The sequence below is a fragment of the Staurois parvus genome, unplaced genomic scaffold, assembly GCF_062004578.1.
Source record: "Staurois parvus isolate SC_StPar_1 unplaced genomic scaffold, SC_StPar_1.0 ptg000018l, whole genome shotgun sequence".
In the NCBI taxonomy this organism is placed as follows: domain Eukaryota; kingdom Metazoa; phylum Chordata; class Amphibia; order Anura; family Ranidae; genus Staurois; species Staurois parvus.
The window spans coordinates 17,442,452-17,461,010 of NW_028317814.1; the positions used below are offsets into that span (position 1 = coordinate 17,442,452).

General features: G+C 40.8%; 1 protein-coding gene across 1 annotated transcript in view; it reads right to left on the reverse strand.

The window, feature by feature from the left end:
* Window positions 1-4,193: 4,193 nt before the first annotated feature.
* Window positions 4,194-18,559, reverse strand: part of COG7 (component of oligomeric golgi complex 7) — a 96,996-nt gene continuing 82,630 nt past the window's right edge. The window contains exons 15-18 of the mRNA XM_089682794.1: window positions 17,343-17,426; window positions 15,896-16,010; window positions 6,891-7,034; window positions 4,194-4,545 (exon numbers count right to left, since the gene is read on the reverse strand). Coding sequence (XP_089538920.1) covers window positions 4,379-4,545; window positions 6,891-7,034; window positions 15,896-16,010; window positions 17,343-17,426 — 510 coding nt within the window. The 3' untranslated portion in view covers window positions 4,194-4,378. The remainder of the gene's footprint in view (window positions 4,546-6,890; window positions 7,035-15,895; window positions 16,011-17,342; window positions 17,427-18,559) is intronic.

The window sequence follows — 18,559 nt, forward strand, 5'->3', positions numbered from 1 at the left end:
TTGCAGGTCAGTATCCTAAGCCCCATACACATGGGACAAATATCAGCTGAGATCAGCCAGGGCAGTAGACACCACTTGACCTTCGGCACATGAGTACAGCTGCCCATCTGAAAGAAGCTGATCTCACAACTGCTTTATGTCAAATGAGCATGCTAGCAAACCAGCAGCTGACCAGCATCCGGTCTGAGCTTGCAGCGCTAACCAGTTTTCCCATTGGTGGTGGTCCCACTGTTACAACACAATACCATAGCGGGGGAGATCACTGTAATACCATCACTTGTCATGTTTCACAAAGCTAACTGGGCACCCAATGCTTCTGCTTTTAAACGTAGTAGAAAACACCTGTTGTAATTGAGGTGGTGAGCGATCGGTACACTGGATTGTAGTGTCCTAACACCCGAGCAAACATGTATGTGAAAGAAAGCCGGCAGCTCGATCTTCTGCAATAAATGAATTTATTAATCCAGGTGTGATACAAAATATTACATGGCTTAAGCGTTTTGGCATGTAGCCTAATCATAGCCATAATTAAGGCTACATGTGTAAGCCCTGTAATATTTTGTACAACGCCTGGATTAATAAATTAACTGTATTGCGGAGGATGGAGCTGCCAGCTTTCTTTCACCTACACCGATTGGCTGTTATTGCCTGAGCTGCCAATTACTGCCTCACAGAGAGGGCTAGTACTTTCAGCTAGGGAACAGCTAGCAGAAGAAAGGGCAGCTAACATTAAATACTGGAGGTAGCTCCTCTGTACAACAGATGGCAGTTACATGTCATCACTCCTACTGCTTGTGATGTTTCCCAACATCTTTATTAAGAAAAACATTTTCATCAAGGCTCTGCTCTCCTAGGTGTCTTTTACTGTAGCCAAATGACATGGCAATGGAAGTAACTGTGTTTTTTGCATGATCTGAACAGCTTGGGCAGAGCTTATCCACTTTTTCCACCTGTTAGTTTTAATAGAGAATATGACAAGCTTGTAAAAAGCAGAAAGAATGTCTAACAGTGTCTTTATTGGTAGTCCTCATGTCACATTGTTTGTTTAGTTAAACTTGCGCTATTGTTTCAGTGACAACAGATAGTTAACATTTAACCTTCACTCATAGCTGTCCGATATGATCAGGGAGGCATAAGATGTATGAATGGGGTTAAAAGAAAATTCAGATTACACAGCTATATATAGGGGCAGCACAGTGGCTAGATGGTTAGCACTTCCACCTGGCAGTACTAAGATTGTTGGTTCAAATCCCACGACCCACGTCACAACCTGCCTGGAGTTTGCATGTTCTACCTGTGCCTGCGTGGGTTTCCTCTGGGTACTCTGGCTTGCTCCAACACTCCAAAGACATGCTGGTAGGTTAATTGGATCCTGTCTAAATTGGCCCTAGTATATGAATGTGAGTTAGGGACCTTAGATTGTACACCCCTTGAGGGTTAGGGACTGATGTGAATGTATAACAACATACATACATATACAGTCAGGTCCATAAATATTGGGACATCGACACAATTCTAACATTTTTGGCTCTATACACCACCACAATGGATTTGAAATGAAACGAACAAGATGTGCTTTAACTGCAGACTGTCATCTTTAATTTGAGGGTATTTACATCCAAATCAGGTGAACGGTGTAGGAATTACAACAGTTTGCATATGTGCCTCCCACTTGTTAAGGGACCAAAAGTAATGGGACAATTGGCTTCTCAGCTGTTCCATGGCCAGGTGTGTGTTATTCCCTCATTATCCCAATTACAATGAGCAGATAAAAAGGTCCAGAGTTCATTTCAAGTGTGCTATTTGCATTTGGAATCTGTTGCTGTCAACTCTCAAGATGAGATCCAAAGAGCTGTCACTATCAGTGAAGCAAGCCATCATTAGGCTGAAAAAACAAAAAAAACCCCATCAGAGAGATAGCAAAAACATTAGGCGTGGCCAAAACAACTGTTTGGAACATTCTTAAAAAGAAGGAACGCACCGGTGAGCTCAGCAACACCAAAAGACCCGGAAGACCACGGAAAACAACTGTTGTTGTGGATGACCGAAGAATTCTTTCCCTGGTGAAGAAAACACCCTTCATAACAGTTGGCCAGATCAAGAACACTCTCCAGGAGGTAGGTGTCTGTGTGTCAAAGTCAACAATCAAGAGAAGACTTCACCAGAGTGAATACAGAGGGTTCACCACAAGATGGAAACCATTGGTGAGCCTCAAAAACAGGAAGGCCAGATTAGTTTGCCAAACGACATGTAAAAAAGCCTTCACAGTTCTGGAACAACATCCTATGGACAGATGAGACCAAGATCAACTTGTACCAGAGTGATGGGAAGAGAAGAGTATGGAGAAGGAAAGGAACTGCTCATGATCCTAAGCATACCACCTCATCAGTGAAGCATGGTAGTGGTAGTGTCATGGCGTGGGCATGTATGGCTGCCAATGGAACTGGTTCTCTTGTATTTATTGATGATGTGACTGCTCACAATAGCAGCAGGATGAATTCTGAAGTGTTTCGGGAATATTATCTGCTCATATTCAGCCAAATGCTTCAGAACTCATTGGACGCCGCTTCACAGTGCAGATGGACAATGACCCAAAGCATACTGCAAAAGCAACCAAAGAGTTTTTTAAGGGAAAGAAGTGGAATGTTATGCAATGGCCAAGTCAATCACCTGACCTGAATCCGATTGAGCATGCATTTCACTTGCTGAAGACAAAACTGAAGGGAAAATGCCCCAAGAACAAGCAGGAACTGAAGACAGTTGCAGTAGAGGCCTGGCAGAGCATCACCAGGGATGAAACCCAGCGTCTTGTGATGTCTATTTGTTCCACACTTCAGGCTGTAATTGACTGCAAAGGATTTGCAACCAAGTATTAAAAAGTGAAAGTTTGATTTATGATTATTATTCTGTCCCATTACTTTTGGTCCCTTAACAAGTGGGAGGCACATATGCAAACTGTTGTAATTCCTACACCGTTCACCTGATTTGGATGTAAATACCCTCAAATTAAAGCTGACAATCTGCAGTTAAAGCACATCTTGTTCATTTCATTTCAAATCCATTGTGGTGGTGTATAGAGCCAAAAATGTTAGAATTGTGACGATGTCCCAATATTTATGGACCTGACTGTATATATATATATATATATATATATATATATATATATATATATATCATATACCCCTCCAACTTCTTGATTTATTTTCCCCTTGTGGACTGCAGAAATGACAGCTGGAAACAATGGTTACAGGCAACAAGAAATGTTCCTGTTGGCACAGTTTACATATGTGAGCCACAGTGAGGCCAGACTATTATAATTGTAGTAAATGAAAAACGAGGGCAGTTAACTAAAGTGCCAGCCAGGTTTACAACTCATTTGTATCAAACTGCCCATAGCAGTTTGATTATTATTATTATACAGTATTTATATAGCGCCAAAGGGTATGCTCAGCGCAGTTTGATTGGCTGCTATGGACAATACCTATAGATGGATGGAAGAAAAAGTAAAGAAACTGCTCTCATAGTACAGAGTAGGCAATACATACAGTATGTGGAGGCACCATATATACAGTACACATATAATTATCTATATATTGTATCTATGACTTGTTACACCTGCCAAAAGATTTGTCATCACATTTGGTCAAACTTGGGACTCACAAATTTCGCCCACGCCACACAACCACGCAGGTAACAACCGTATTTACTAGCTTTACAGCTCCCTCTGACACTTTCTGTTCACTAACAATAAATCTGTATAATTGAACTGCTGATTCACTGCCCAATAAGCAATGACATAAATATCTGCAAAGATAGAACAGTCAATAATGGCCTGTCTGGCGGCGCAGAAGGGAGTGAAATACAAGACCTTTGGAAGATAACTAGGGGTGTGAATTACAAATCCTCTGGTAGGTACGACAGTTCCTATGGATGAACTGCAGTAGCATTTAGCAGTTTTCCTGGAGTCCCACTATAATTGAATTGTGTGATCTCCAAGTGTATTCCTACATGTCTCCATGCTAGCTATGTTCTGGGGAATGAGCTTTATGCACTGAATAACCTCTCCACCAAGCATACTTCTCACTAGTCATAATCTGAAGAGCTGCTCCACCAGGTACAATTCTTGCACCTCAAACGTGAAGGAGCTTCTCCCAGCTTTTTCTTCAAATGACGTAAATGAACACTAGAGTGCATCAAATAAAAAATTATTTATTGACAGTGAAGATTGAAGTGTTTTAGATCATTTGATCAGACAGGTGAAATTGCACACTACTATTGTCCATCACCTTTAAAATAAACCTTCTGAAAAAAAAAAATCCAAGAACAACATGATAACCTGGACACGGAGGGTAGTATGTTGTGAAAGGTGGAATTTCTATCAGTACTCGATGCTTCTCATGGCTGCGATGGAGGATGACAGTTTCCTGGGTAAGGCCTTTGCAGCTTGCCTGTACTCTTCAGGCTTGGTTTTCATTAGTGTGACGATGTTCTGTAAAGTGCGAGTGGGATGTAAACCCAGTGCGTCCATCACATTAATCAAATAATCTGGATAAAACACAATAGGTTACATTGTTAGGAAATAGGATATTTATACTGCATGTAAAATTCTATTCTTGGAGTCCATTGGGGGACTGCAGTAACAATAAACAAACAGAGCGCACTATCCTAGTGCATTATCCTTTAACCACTTGCACTCCAGAGGATTTATTCCCCTTCCTGACCAGACCATGTTACAGCGCTACAATATTTGGGATCTTCCGATATCTGCACCTGTAAAACCCTTTGGATGGTGGCCAAAACCTCTGTCCAAAAGCAATGTCGTTTTGAGCATCTCCATAGCATATGTATTAAATCTCCATGCTCCCTGCAGCACCTAGTACACATGGGATCGTCCCGCACCCCCATACGGAACAGTCTAACAGGAGTAAAATGAACTCTTAGAAGTAGATATAGCTGCGAGAGGCGTTGTGCTACGTTAAGAGAGGATTTCTGAAACGCCAGTAAAGCCTCTTCCCATTGTTCCCCATCCAACTGTCCAACATCCTGCTCCCATTGAGAGACTACAGTAAATGGGTAATCTTTAAGAAAAATATTCAGCAGCATAGTGTAGGTTTGGGAGATGAACCCTTAATACGAGGTTACATCTTGCAAAAAATTTAAAATAGGTGTGGGGGATAGAGCCCTGATATCAGTACCTTGTTAGGATTGAGGAGGGGAGTTGGAATTGCGACTGGTGTTCTGGAAAAGGGCGCAACTACCATTGTGAAAAATATGGGCTAGATGTGTAACACCATAGTGTTTCCATTTGGGGCCGTACTGCAATAGAACTAGTTCTGGGTACTGTGTATTATCCCAGATGGTGCTAAAGCTGGTAAATCCCATAACCTGCTGCATCGTTCTAACTTTGTACCATACTTTTTGCATAAGGGCGTGGGTTGGGAAAAGTTTATTAGATTTACTAAAAAATGAGGCTTCAAGACCTTCAGCCACTTCCATACCCACAGAGACCTGCAAGAGCTTGGTGACGGGATCTCGAAGATTCAAGGCAAGGTCAGCTGCTGGACGTATGACCCGAGCAATATGCTGTAATTGTGATTCTAGGTAATAGAGCCAGGGGTTAGGCAAGGCCAAACCACCAGCATCCTTTGGCCTCTGCTGTTGCTCTAATTTAACTCTAGGAGGTTTTGATTGCCATAAAAGGGATCGGAAAATCGACTTAGTAATGCGGAACAATTTCAGTGGGATAACAACAGGGGAATTATGAAGAACGTATAATAATTGTGGCATAAGGATCATTTTAATAAGATTGATCCGACCTACCAGTGACAGTTTAAGTCCACCCCATATCTTAATCCGGTCCTTAAATCTGTTAAGAAGAGGAGTTAAATTAAGATGAAGGTAATCAAGAGGGCGTGGGGAAACCTTAATGCCTAAATACATAAAGGTGGGAGGAGACAGGTATGTCCTGGAGAGATAGCGTCGTTTGTGGGTCCAGGGGCTTGTCTAGAGGCAGTAAGGAAGATTTTGATCAGTTTATAATCCAACCAGAGTAAATGCCAAATGTGGTGATAACCCTCATGGCTTCCTGCGGGGAGGAGGAAGTGTCACCTAGCATCAGCATGGTATCATCACGATCTCCTTTTATTGTGCAGTAATAGCAATAGGTTGCGACTTCTCAGGGGTAAGCTCATCAGCGAAGGATTTCAGTAACTTAGAATCAGACTTTCTGGCTGATTTCTCAGAAAACACTACTGCATCCATCATACTAGGATACTACCAAAAAACTGAGGCATGCTGGCAGTGGAAGGAGTCATCCTAGGCTGGCCTACAGTTTTTGGGCAGCAGTAAAACTGAGGGTTTAGGACTTCCCGTCTCTCAACAAATGAGAAAGGGAATTTACCTTCATGCTACACCCTTTAGTTCCTAATAGCTATGAAAGTCTTCTTTTTTCTGTTCTAGATCCAAGCAGGCCCCATAAAAGGTCTTGTCCTATCTTGTCTGTGTTTTCCTGACACTACTGCCCCCAACATGATTTGCTGAATGTTACAGTATGAATCAGCCTTACGTGTAATATATTTTATAAGGAAATGGCATATTTTATGCTTGCTTTTCTAGTTAGACTTCTTATCCTGACTAATAGCTTCATAAGGTATTCCGAGTTCCTCCAATGTCCATGTACCACACTCAAAAATAAACCCTGGGTGTTAAAAAATGCAGTGTCATGGGAAAAGCTATACAAACCTAAGTTTGCATATGTACTACACAGAACTCTCAGCCTTTTTGTTCTGTAACACAAGGTTATTATTAAGCTCTGGGTCACACCACTGACTCATTCAGGTATGAATATTCTCTGTTAGTTCAATAGGACACAGAGATTTGTGCCGGCTCACCTATATCAGTTGCCAACTGTTTGCTGGAGTGTGGTGTGAGGGTTGGGATCTGCAGGATGACGTCACAATAAGTCTGCATTGTAGCTCTCGCCAGAGATCCCAGCCAATAATCAGCCATGTTGTCTAGTTCTGGCGTCTCTTCTCCTGAAACACACAAACAAATGGCGTTGTAAAGGTAGCATTGTTTTTCAGATTTACATACATTTTAGGTTAATAATTTCATCAAGACGTGTTAAAAAGAAACTATAGTGTTCTTTCCATGCTTCGTAATTGTATGCATGTATATGCAGGCAATCATATGTTTATTCATTGGATGTAGAGATATTTTTGTCATGTTTACCTGACAGCAATATTTTGACACTACTTGCACATTTTTACTTGCTTACTAAGGTAATTTTCCCATATTTCATGCATGGAGATCTACTTTTCTTGGCTATCTCAAGGTCAGACATTGAAATTAGGCAAGTAGCTGGGCAAAATTACTGCGCTGTGCTACAGTGATTTAGAAATTAGTTCTTAAAACACAATTGTTACCGTCATTTTTTTGTATTAAAGTAGAACTAGGCAAAACTTTTTTTTTTTCATTTTGGATAGGGTAAGTAGGGGTTAGAACCTCTGTCAGTTTTTTTGTTGCCATCTGTGTCTCATTGGGGAGATTTCCCTTCACTTCTTATCCCATAGCCAAACAGGAATTGAGAGGAAATCCATGCAAATTAAGGGACCCCCCCCTTAAGGTCACCAGAACTTGTGTTCCCATTGGAAAATTTCCCCTCTGTTACTTTTCTGTGGACAACACAAAATTTGACATTTTCTTTTACTTTCACTTTTAATGATCATGGTAAACAGGACAAAGAGTGGGTGAAATGTGGACACAGACATCATTGATAACCTAATAGATGTTCTATTCCCTCTCTACTCTATCTACAACTTAAAAAAAAAAAAGTTTTACCTTTATTGATATGGATATATTTACATTGGTTGAGCTTGGATATAACATACCCATGTGATCCCTCTAGGAGCTGGAAATCATTGTAGTAGACATTGCTACTACAGTGATTCCCACTAGTTTCTAGGTCCTGTGCCAAGCAGCTGCCCTGCTGCATTGTGAACATAGGATGTCTGATTGCGCAACGGATCAAATTCAAAATCCTAACACTGACGTACAAAGCTGTCCACCATACTGCCCCGAACTACATCACTGACCTAATATCCAAGTACCTCCCAGCAAGCACACTCCGCTCCTCACAAGACCTCCTTTTCTCTAGTTCCCTGGTCTCCTCCTCCCATGCCCGCCTCCAGGACTTCTCCAGGGTGTCACCCATCCTCTGGAACTCCCTGCCCCAACCCATCAGATTATCACCTACTCTCCTCTCCTTTAGGCGCACCCTTCAGGGAAGCCTACTCCACCCCCTGCTAACTTGCCAACCTCCTCCGCTCTTCCTACCACTCCATCCCCTACAGCTATCTCCTCCTGTACCACTATCCCCTCCCTCCTAGATTGTAAGCTCGAAAGAGCAGGGCCCTCAATCCCCTCATGTTTTGCATTGTATTGGTATTGTTCTGTCACATGTTCTGTCCCCCTTTGTAATGTACAGCGCTGAGCGAACTATTGGCGCTTTATAAATACTGTATAATAATAATAATAATGTTGGCTGCTACCTCAATGAATGCAAAGCATTTTCTGATTCGATAAAGGTGGAGAGGTGAGGTGATTACATCATGCTCTTCACCTCGTCCAATCAGAGAAATGCAAAGCATTCTCTGATTGGCTCCCGTGCCAAGCAGCCAACCTCCTGTATTTATAATGCAGCAGGGCAGTCACACAGCACGAGCTTCAAGAGGAATCACACAGGTATAGTATATGGATAATTACCTTGGTACAACCTGGATCAAAGTAACTACGTGAAAATATCCATACCCGAAATTCTTTGTTAATTTATTAAGCTAAAACACATGTGCTATTGGTCATACCAACTGAAATTTTCAGCCATGTGACATTATATTCATTGATTCTATATTCAGCTCTAATTCACTCTTACTTAGGACGACAATTAATATGGAAAATAATGAGTGTTATAGAAAAGTGAATTAAATATACATTCTCTTCAATGGAAACCAGCGTTCAGGATATAGGTAGGCTGCGATGGCCACTCCTTCTAAACATGTCGGTTGTAATCCTGATTTAAAATTTTATTATTTGCATTCACTGAACTGTAACACCATACAAAGGAGGAATTCTATTTTCACTTTGACTGCATATGTGCTCCAGCTTTTTGAGTCAGAAAAACTATAGATTCCATTTAACAACCAAGCACCTAGTGTTCCTAGCCAACAATTTAAACACCCATATTTCTCCCAAGACAAAAGACTTATCTCCTATCACTGCAATCACTATAACTAAAATATTTTTGGAGAGGAAATGTAAGGATAATAAATCAGCAGACAGTGCATTAGGTTAGCCTGAGAAGAATTAATATTTGATTAGGATGTGCCTGTTTTCTGGGTGTATGCAATATGCAGCCTGTGTGTTTAACATTCTAAAACAACTTGGCAGATGAAAGTCATCAAAGAAAAACTCCAGTTTTTTTTTAAAAAGTGTTAAGAGGTTTATAACGGCTACTTTAAAGTTATAAAGATTCCGGTGTATTGTTTTTGGCACTGACAAGCCAATAGCTTTTGGAATGGGGTTTTTCCAAAAAGGACCATCACGTTTGCTCTGACCCAAAGCTTTATCTTTCCTTAACACTTAAAGTGGTTGTAAACCCTTAGGCTCCATTCACACTTGTAGGTCTCCCAAGTTGCTCGACTTTGGAGTGCAACTTTCAGAAGAGAAAAAAGTCAAGATAGCTGCACTCCCAATCGAGATCCAAAAAAGCCTTCATTGTTAAAATCAATAGAGCATACAGATGTACAAGCAGGGGAAAGAGGGCTAGCGTGTTTCACACAAACTGTGCTTTGTCAAAACCAAACTGTCAAACCAGCCACCCAACCCATATACACGATGAGACCACCCAGGTGTATGTGATTGGTTGGCCAGTTCCGCCTCATGTGTTCATTGCGAAGCCAGATACTATAATAAATACACATAAAGCATGTTCAAACAACAAAACCAAACACAATGTTATAAAACAAAAGAAAAAGTATCAGTAAATATAAAATTTTGATTATATAGAAGCATGAGACAGTTAACTGAGAGTTGTCTATGAGCTAGTTCAGGGGTGGGCAACTGTGGCCCTTCAACTGTTGCGGAACTACAAGTCCCACCATTCTTATGCCTCTGGGAGTCATGATTTAACTGTCAGTCTTGAAGTGCTTCATGGGACATGTAGTTTAACAGCAGCTGGAGGGCCACAGTTGCCCACCCCTGAGCTAGTTGTACCAGACATATGTTTTTATTGGTACTTTTCCTTTGATAGTGTCCTATCTCGAATGGAAGTGCAGCTATCCATACTTTTTACTCTTCCTATCATTGTGACTGGGCAAGCACCCCCTACTTGGAGATCATGCCACTGATGCCGACTCACCTATGAGCAGCGTGATTATATGTTGTGGATCCAGAGTTTTGATGCAACTTTGGATGGGTGCGACTTGGATTTCCCACTGCAAAGTTCCACTACTGCTGCATGTAAAACATTCAGGTACAACTTTCATGCAACTTTTGAGGGTCAGCATTGAAGTCAAGGACCATCAAATTGCATGAAAGTTGGATGAAAGTAGTACATGTACTACTTTGAAGTCACTGCAACTTTAAGTCGCAAATATATGAATGCTTATCTTAGGAAACATAGGGTATGACTTGTCATGTGACTTTGATGTCCAAAGTTGCATGACAAGTTGCACAAGTGTGAATAAGGTCTAACATGTACCCAGTAAAGTGACTGGCCTCAGGGGATACACAGAGATTAAAGAAATCCTCCTACATAGGCTTTACCTGTTTATCTGCAGTCTTCTCTTCTCTACATCAGTTCAAAGTGAAGAATGTATCAAGCTTATCTGAGCTGTCAGACAAAAAGGGGGCGGAGAGCTGAAATTATATTCTGCAGAGCTCAATGAGGAAAGCTGATTGGAGTGGAGAAGAGTGGAGGGGAGGGACCCCCATCACCCCCCTTCACATAGCCCATAGAAACAGACCTGAGGCTGTCAATCTGCTGGAGGTCTCTCACCTGTCACCTTTTTTCTCTTGCTTTCAGGAAAACTTGTCAGAAGTGACTCATGCAGAGAACAGAAGCACAGGACAGCAGACAGAAATGACACTAAGTGCTTTGGATAGAGATAAGTACACACTGTAGAAGGTTGTGCTTTGTCCATATTTCATGTCTGCGGTGTAAAACCACTTTAATATTCCCTTTCTCAAATAAACCCTCAGCACTTCACCTCCTTCCTATTAATTAACCTTTAAAGCTGGTATGGCTTTTTTTGCATAGTTGCATTGGTTCAGCTTGGATCACTGTAAGTATGCATATGCCATCCCATAGATACCCATTTCTTCTTACCACAAGTTGGTAACCTACTTCACTAGATGCACTGCACTGAGCAGGCAGGTCATGGTGTACTGCAAATGCACAACGTCTTCTCCATTGGACCTAATGAAAAAACTGTATTTACAAAACTGCAAGGAGTTGGCTTCTCCAATAGGTCGTATGAAGTAGCTGTCAAGCATGTACAGTACTCAGTGAAGAAGACTAGAGCCACCTGAGATGGGTAGCTTGCAGAGGGTGAGAGAGGTTATGTGAGGAAAGCAGAAAAGGTATCTATGGGATGGGGAGAGGGAGTAGTAGGGACTCATTCATGAAAAGTTATCCTTTAAAGTAGAACTAAAGGTAAAACTTTGTTTTCATTTATTTTAGATAGAGTAAGAGATGGACCCCTGCATTTATTTTGCCATCTGTGTCCCATAATTGAGATTTTCCTTCACTTCCAATCCCATAGCCAAACAGGTAGGGACAGGAAATCCCTGCAAATTAAGAGAATTCCTTGGGGACCCCCAGAACTAGTGTCCCCATTGGAAGATTGGTCCCATTGGACCCCCAGAACTAGTGTCCCCCTAGATTTCCCCCCTGTTCTGGGGACAACCCAAAATTTGTGATTTTCTTTTACTTTCAATGATAATGGAAAACAGGACAAATAGAGAGTGTGAATCTCCCTAACAGGGGCACAGACAGCAATAAAAAATGTCAGATGTTCTAATCCATCTCCACTCCAAAACTAGAAAAAAAAACAAAAAAAGTTTTGCCTTTAGGTTTACTTTAACCTAACTGTTAAGCCCAACTTAAGCCTTAAACCAGCCATAGACGGTTTGAATCTCGGCTGGTTCAGCAGGGAGTGGCCGAGATTCAAACCATGTATGAGCAGGCTGAATGTACCCAAAGTTGATTGATCTATCAATTTGGGTACAAACAGCCTGTTGGATTTTACATGCAATTATTGCTAGCGACTATTATAGCCGCTAGCAGGAATCACTGTGCTCCCTTGCATGGAGAACACAATGGCTCCACAGGGAGATTTTCCCATCAACACCCACTGCGTGATGGGGGAATTAAGAGAAAAGAAAGAAAAGAAAAGGAAAGAAAAAGAGCGCTCCATCTATGAAAGAAAGAGAGAAAGAGAGAAAGAGGGAAAGAAGGAAAGAAAGAAAAAGAAAGAAAAGGAAAGAAAGAAAAAGAAAGAAAAAGAAAGAAAGAAAGAAAGAGAAAGAAAGAAAGAGAAAGAAAGAGAAAGAAAGAAAGAAAGAAAGAAAGAAAGAAAGAGAAAGAAAAGAAAGAGAAAGAAAAGAAAGAAAGAGAAAAAGAGAAAAAAAAGAAAGAGAAAGAAAAAGAAAGAAAGAGAAAGAAAAAGAAAGAAAGAAAAAAGAAAGAAAGAAAGAGAGAGAGAGAGAAAGAAAGAAAGAAAGAAAGAAGGAAAGAGAGAAAGAAAGAGAGAAAGAAAGAGAGAAAGAAAGAGAGAAAGAAAGAGAGAAAGAAAGAGAGAAAGAAAGAGAGAAAGAAAGAGAGAAAGAAAGAGAGAAAGAAAGAAAGAAAGAAAATCGCTCAGCCTATGGTCAGCTTTACAAATCCTGATTTACACTGACTTGCCAAAATGTTTTGTATGCTCCTGCCCCATAAATGGCACTTTAAGCTCTCTGTTCTGGTGATTCTGGTGTAGAAGACAACCAATCTGCAATAGTGATCATATTTGGCTATGGATTTCGTCAGCATATCTCCACAGAGCGCGAGTTTCAATTATCAGCAATGTTCTTGGGTTCTCTGCACTGGGAGGGTTACCATTGATCTTTACTCTCTCATAATTTTCTAAAGGTTCTCATGGTTTCTTTTATCTGGGCTGATCATACGGTTACAGTCTAGGGAGAGCATCACACAATTTTAGCAGTGTTTCAGCAATTACATTGGAGTGGCTCATCTTAATATTTACAAAAACTGCAGAGAAAGGCAAAACCGCACACCAAGATGCAAGTCGACAAAAATAGTTATTAATTCGCCTGGTGCAAATGGGAAAATCACCTGAACCTCTGCTCCCTAATGCGTTTCATTCAGCAAATCATTTCATTGTCTACAATTAAGCTCATTGCCGAGTTAAACACATTAGTAGGCAAAGGTTCAGATGATCTTGCCATTTGCACCAGAGAGATGAATACATATCTTTATTGGCTGTTATCTTGGAGTGCAGTTTGTCCTTCTCTACAAGATTGGCAGATAAAGATCACTTTTGGGAAGTTCACCTTCAGGAACATGTTCCACCTATTTTTAGAGAGGAACATGTAACATCTTCCCAATGCTGCAGCCTCCGTAACAGCAGTATGGGGAGAAGTTCCCCGTGCTAGCTGTCACTTTTTAAAAACAGCATGGCCGTGTGGGGCTTCACCCACACGGCTGTCTCATTCATTCAGTGTTCTTTGAATGAATGAACTACAAGTCCCGACAGCCTTAGTAGCTGTCGGCTTGTAGTACTCAATGAACTGCCACAGCGCTGTGGAGTGCCATGGTAGTTCAGTGATTCTTCCTGTCAGTATATCTCCTTGCTTGTACATCCCGTATAGGCAAAAGGATATACTGATAGGTTTGCAGAAGACCTGCATGGCACCAGCGATCAGAATGGCACCAGCGATCTGATCTGCTGACCGCTGGTGCAATGCTTTACAGGCTCCTTCAACAAATAATAAACGCATATTTTTATCTGCAAAAAATGTGCATTTATTATTTTTGGCCAAAAGGTGAACTTATCCTTTAAAATCAGTAGTAGACTCTTGAATTAGATTTTTGCCTACAGGTATAATAAAACTGAACTGTAGGCTAAATTACTATTTCCTAAACGTGTACCTTTCAGGAGATATTCACTTGGTTGGCAGCCAGTGATGTCACCGGTGCATGTGTGCTGTCACCGTGGGAGTGACGTCATTGCGTGCCACTGGAGGGCTTCGTTTCAAGGTTAGTCTTTCACAATGTGCTAGTTTGTGATGTATACTAGCACATTATGCCTTGACCTTGCAGGGAGAAAGTTTTCTTTTTTTTTTTTTAAAGGTTTACAACCCCTTTAATTTGAAATCAGGATGGACTGCTTGGTGAACCAGCACCTGTGGCTAGACAAACTGGCACAGAATATGCGGCAGAGCATCCAGAATACTTGATTGCTTCATCCTAAAATCTACTGAACATAAACTAAAATCCTTACATGTGTAGATAGCGTACAGTTTTTCCCTCAAACTACTAGAGATGCACATAGAAAATAAACAGGTGCAGGTATAAATCTGCAGTTTCATAGCTAGAACCAGCTTAGTTCCACTAAGATCTAAGCTTAAAGTGGTTATAAACCTCAAACATAAAATATTAACAAAGCACATCCCTCTATAGTGTGTACTTGTCTCAATCCAGAGTACTAAGTGTCACACTGTATCTCTCTGCTGTCTCCTTTTAAAATCTGAATGAGTAATTTCTGACAAGTCTTCGAGACACCAAGACATAAAAGGTGACAGGGGAGAGAGCTCCTGCATACAGCTTGTGATTGACAGCCTCAGCACTATTCCTGTATGCTGTGTGAAAAGGGGTGTGTCCCTTCCCTTCAATCAGCTCTCCTCAATGAGCACTGCAGAGTGTAACTTCAGCTCCCTGCCCCTTCTTTCTGAAAATTCAGACAAGCTATATAATTTCTGTACTTTAAACAGTTGTAGAGAAGAAAGGGCTGCAGGTAAACAGGTACAACTTATGTAGGAGGATTTGTGCATCACCTGAGGACAGTCACTTAACTGGGTATATATTAGGGTTTACAACCATTTTTTTTTCCAGTAACATTTTATTGAAAGAGAGAATCATAGCAACAATAAGAATTGGTGTACATTTCTCAAAAGGCATTACAGAATAGGTGTAAAGCGGTAAACATGTGAGAAATCCACAACGCTATACAGAATCAGAATATTACACAAGATGATAACCTCGAGTCAAGAAGTCCAGAGGAATTATCTGTCTTTCATGGCATCAAGGAAATGGGGCTATGAGGTCTATATATTACTACACATGTAGCAAATTATCAAATGCCATATGATAGACTGATGCTTATGGCTTCGGTTAGGCGTAGGTAAGGGCATCAATCCAGAAAATACTAGTGACCGAGGTGAATGTTTATATAGAGGAAAGAGGTCATACATTCAGAGATAAGGGAGTATAAGGAGATAATGAGATGTTGCCAAAAAAGTAAAGAAAGACGGGAAAATAAAGAATAGAGGGCAGAAAGGGGAAAGAGGAGGGAGGAAGAGTACAGAAGAGAGAGAGGGGAAAAAAAAAAAGTTTACAACCATTTTAAACATTGTTCCATCAAAAAGGTCAAAGGGAAAATCCATTTAGCAATCAAAATGGCATGACTTGTCAGTGAAAATAATGTAAGCATATGATCATCATCATGCTGATGTCAGATTTTCATTTTAGTTTTTTAGATATCCACACGTATTTGCCAAAAAGCTGTGGGACCGATCTACAGAAAGATTTTGGTGGTGCTGTTCTCCCGCATGTATAACTCACCTTGCTCTGGAGGGTAGGGCAGCTTTCCAGCATGCAATGCTAGCTCCAATGCTGAGTCTTCTGGGGTTACAAATGGCTCCAGATGCAGGGGGAGAGACATAAGGTACTGACCAATCTAAAATCATAAGGCATGAAAGTGACTAGAAGTATTCTAATAAAGCAGAGAAAAGGATTTGACTGTAGAATTCAGTTAAATTGTTCCTTTAAAAAAAATGCACATTTAATGTTATAAATAAATATATACATGTGATTATGGTCTACCTTCAATAAATATGTTCTACAGCACTTAACTTTGCATCTGCTCTTCCAGTTTTCCCTTTAAAGTATACAGTGTAGTTCCACTCTAAAAGTACAGTATCAATGGCGGGGCAGCATTCTCACCCTAAGACAGAAAGTGTGTTGGGACTATAAAACACCCCCTTCTCTCCAGTTTTATATAACATAGGGGAGGTGTTCTGAAGTACACAGAGAGAACTGTGAACAATGCTAACTGATGCAATGGCAAAACACACAGAAGGTTATGACAAGGTTATTTATTGGCAGGATCTACTGGCATTTCTTTGCAATTATTGCGAGATGTAATAAAACACTTATGGTGGCATATTTAACAGAACAAAAGTGAACTGAGAAGCTCATTATTAGGGTTTACATACACCTGAACTGCAGCCTTGCCAGTGTAATTTTGTTTCATCTTAGACTAAGTAGATTTGGAATTGGTTACTACTTGAATGGGAGACCCATTGGGGTTTATTTACTAAAGCTGGAGAGTCCAAAATCAGACTCCCTTCTGCATAGAAACCAATCAGCTTCCAGGTTTCATTGCCAAAGCTTCATTGAACAAGCTGAGGTTAGAAGCTGATTGGTTTCTATGCAGAAGGGAGTCTGATTTTGGACTCTCCAGCTTTAGTAAATAAACCCCATTGTGACTGTTCGAGGCAGAGCTAAAGGATTGCCATGATCCTACTCTCAACTAGGGTACCCCTTTTATAGGGTATATTTGTGACAAGTACCACTTTTTGGCCCTTAAAACTGAAAATTATGTGATTAAATCTTCCCACCAGTTTTTGGCACCATTCCCACTTGTCTTTAATTTTGTTTTTGGGGGGGTTGAAGGTTCCCCACACAGCCTTGAGTGTTCTTAACCCCCCCTCCTCCTCCCTAATTTAATTCTCTATCTAAATACCAGAGCAGACATGCAAACTTGGGATCTAAAGTACCAATGCTCAACTGCCATCCCGATAGCTGAAAATCTGCTAGTGGATTTTAATTTTCACGGTTTACTGAAAATGGAAGCATCAGTTTAACATGGACAACTCTTTTAAAAAATCCATACATAGTTTAGAAACGCACAACCCTTTCAATTCATCAAGTTTAAAACAGCAATGTTATTGTAATTAGTGATAAATCCATTACAGTCTGGCCATTGGTAGTATGTAGCACCACTTACATTACTTATATACTCGAGCGGAGTTAGACTGAATGTGGGTAAATCTTCAGTCAGTGTTTCTCCTGACTCTTCAAATCCCCAGCTCTGAAAATTAAAAAATCACTGATGAAAGAAATTAAAGCAAAATTATATAAAAATCCTAGGCATTGTTTAACTCACAGCTGTATATCTACAGTGTGAGATCATCTAAGGCACTGCTAGTCTCATTTGAAGTGAGATTTGGTGATGTTGCTGCTGTGAAAGCTTATGGTTCTCCTTTCTGGAGAGGAAGTTGTAACTTAGGACTTGCAGGCGAGCACCTCACTGGTTTTGCCTCATCCTTTCCGTGGATCTATGCTTTGTGGTTATTTCTTTGGAAGTCATTAAGGGGCACATCTGACATAAGTAAGCAAAGCCTCTACCTCGGTGAACAGACACTGTGTGGAACAAGTCATGGTATGTCAGCAACAGGGAAAAGACCAATTTCAGGGAGCCTACAAGTAATACTGGTTACTAGTCCTTTACCTCTGCTTCACACATTCTCTTCAGGTACAGTTGATCAGACAGAGTACCTTAACAAAACAGGTGGCCCTCTGAAACTACAAAGGATGTGGTAACAGTACACAACTTACCAATGTTTGGGAAACACTGTTATTGTCAGTCCTTTCATGTACCCCAAGTCGTGCAGCCTTTATTTTGTATAGAAACCAGCACACAATGACTTCTATCAAGCTAAGAGCTACCACCTGTCCTTTTTTATTTATTATTAGAATTATGTTTTCCTTTATTTTGAAGGACAGGACATTACTCAATCATAGTCAGATCTACCAACGTTTAAAGTGTGTGTTCTGTAGTTAAACTCTCCTGGCTAAAAGATATTAAAGTGATTCTAAAGCCTCCAGGTTTTTTTACCGTAATGCAACCTATGCATTAAGGTTAAAAAAAAAAAAAAAAACAAAAACCCTTCTGTGTCACAGACTCCCCACGAACCCCTTTATACTTGCCTGAACCCCACCATGATCCTGACTCTGTGCCTCTTCACTGGGCAGACTGATGACAACCATTGGCTTCCACTCCAGTAAATCAAATCCAGCGACGAGGAAGTGGGCCGAGCCACCCCGTCTGTGTCGATAGGGTCTTTCTATGGGGGCATTAGACAGGAGGAAGGAGCCAAGAGCAATGGCAGTGGACCTGAGAAGTGGAGGATCAGTGCTGTTTTGTGCAAAACCATTGCACAG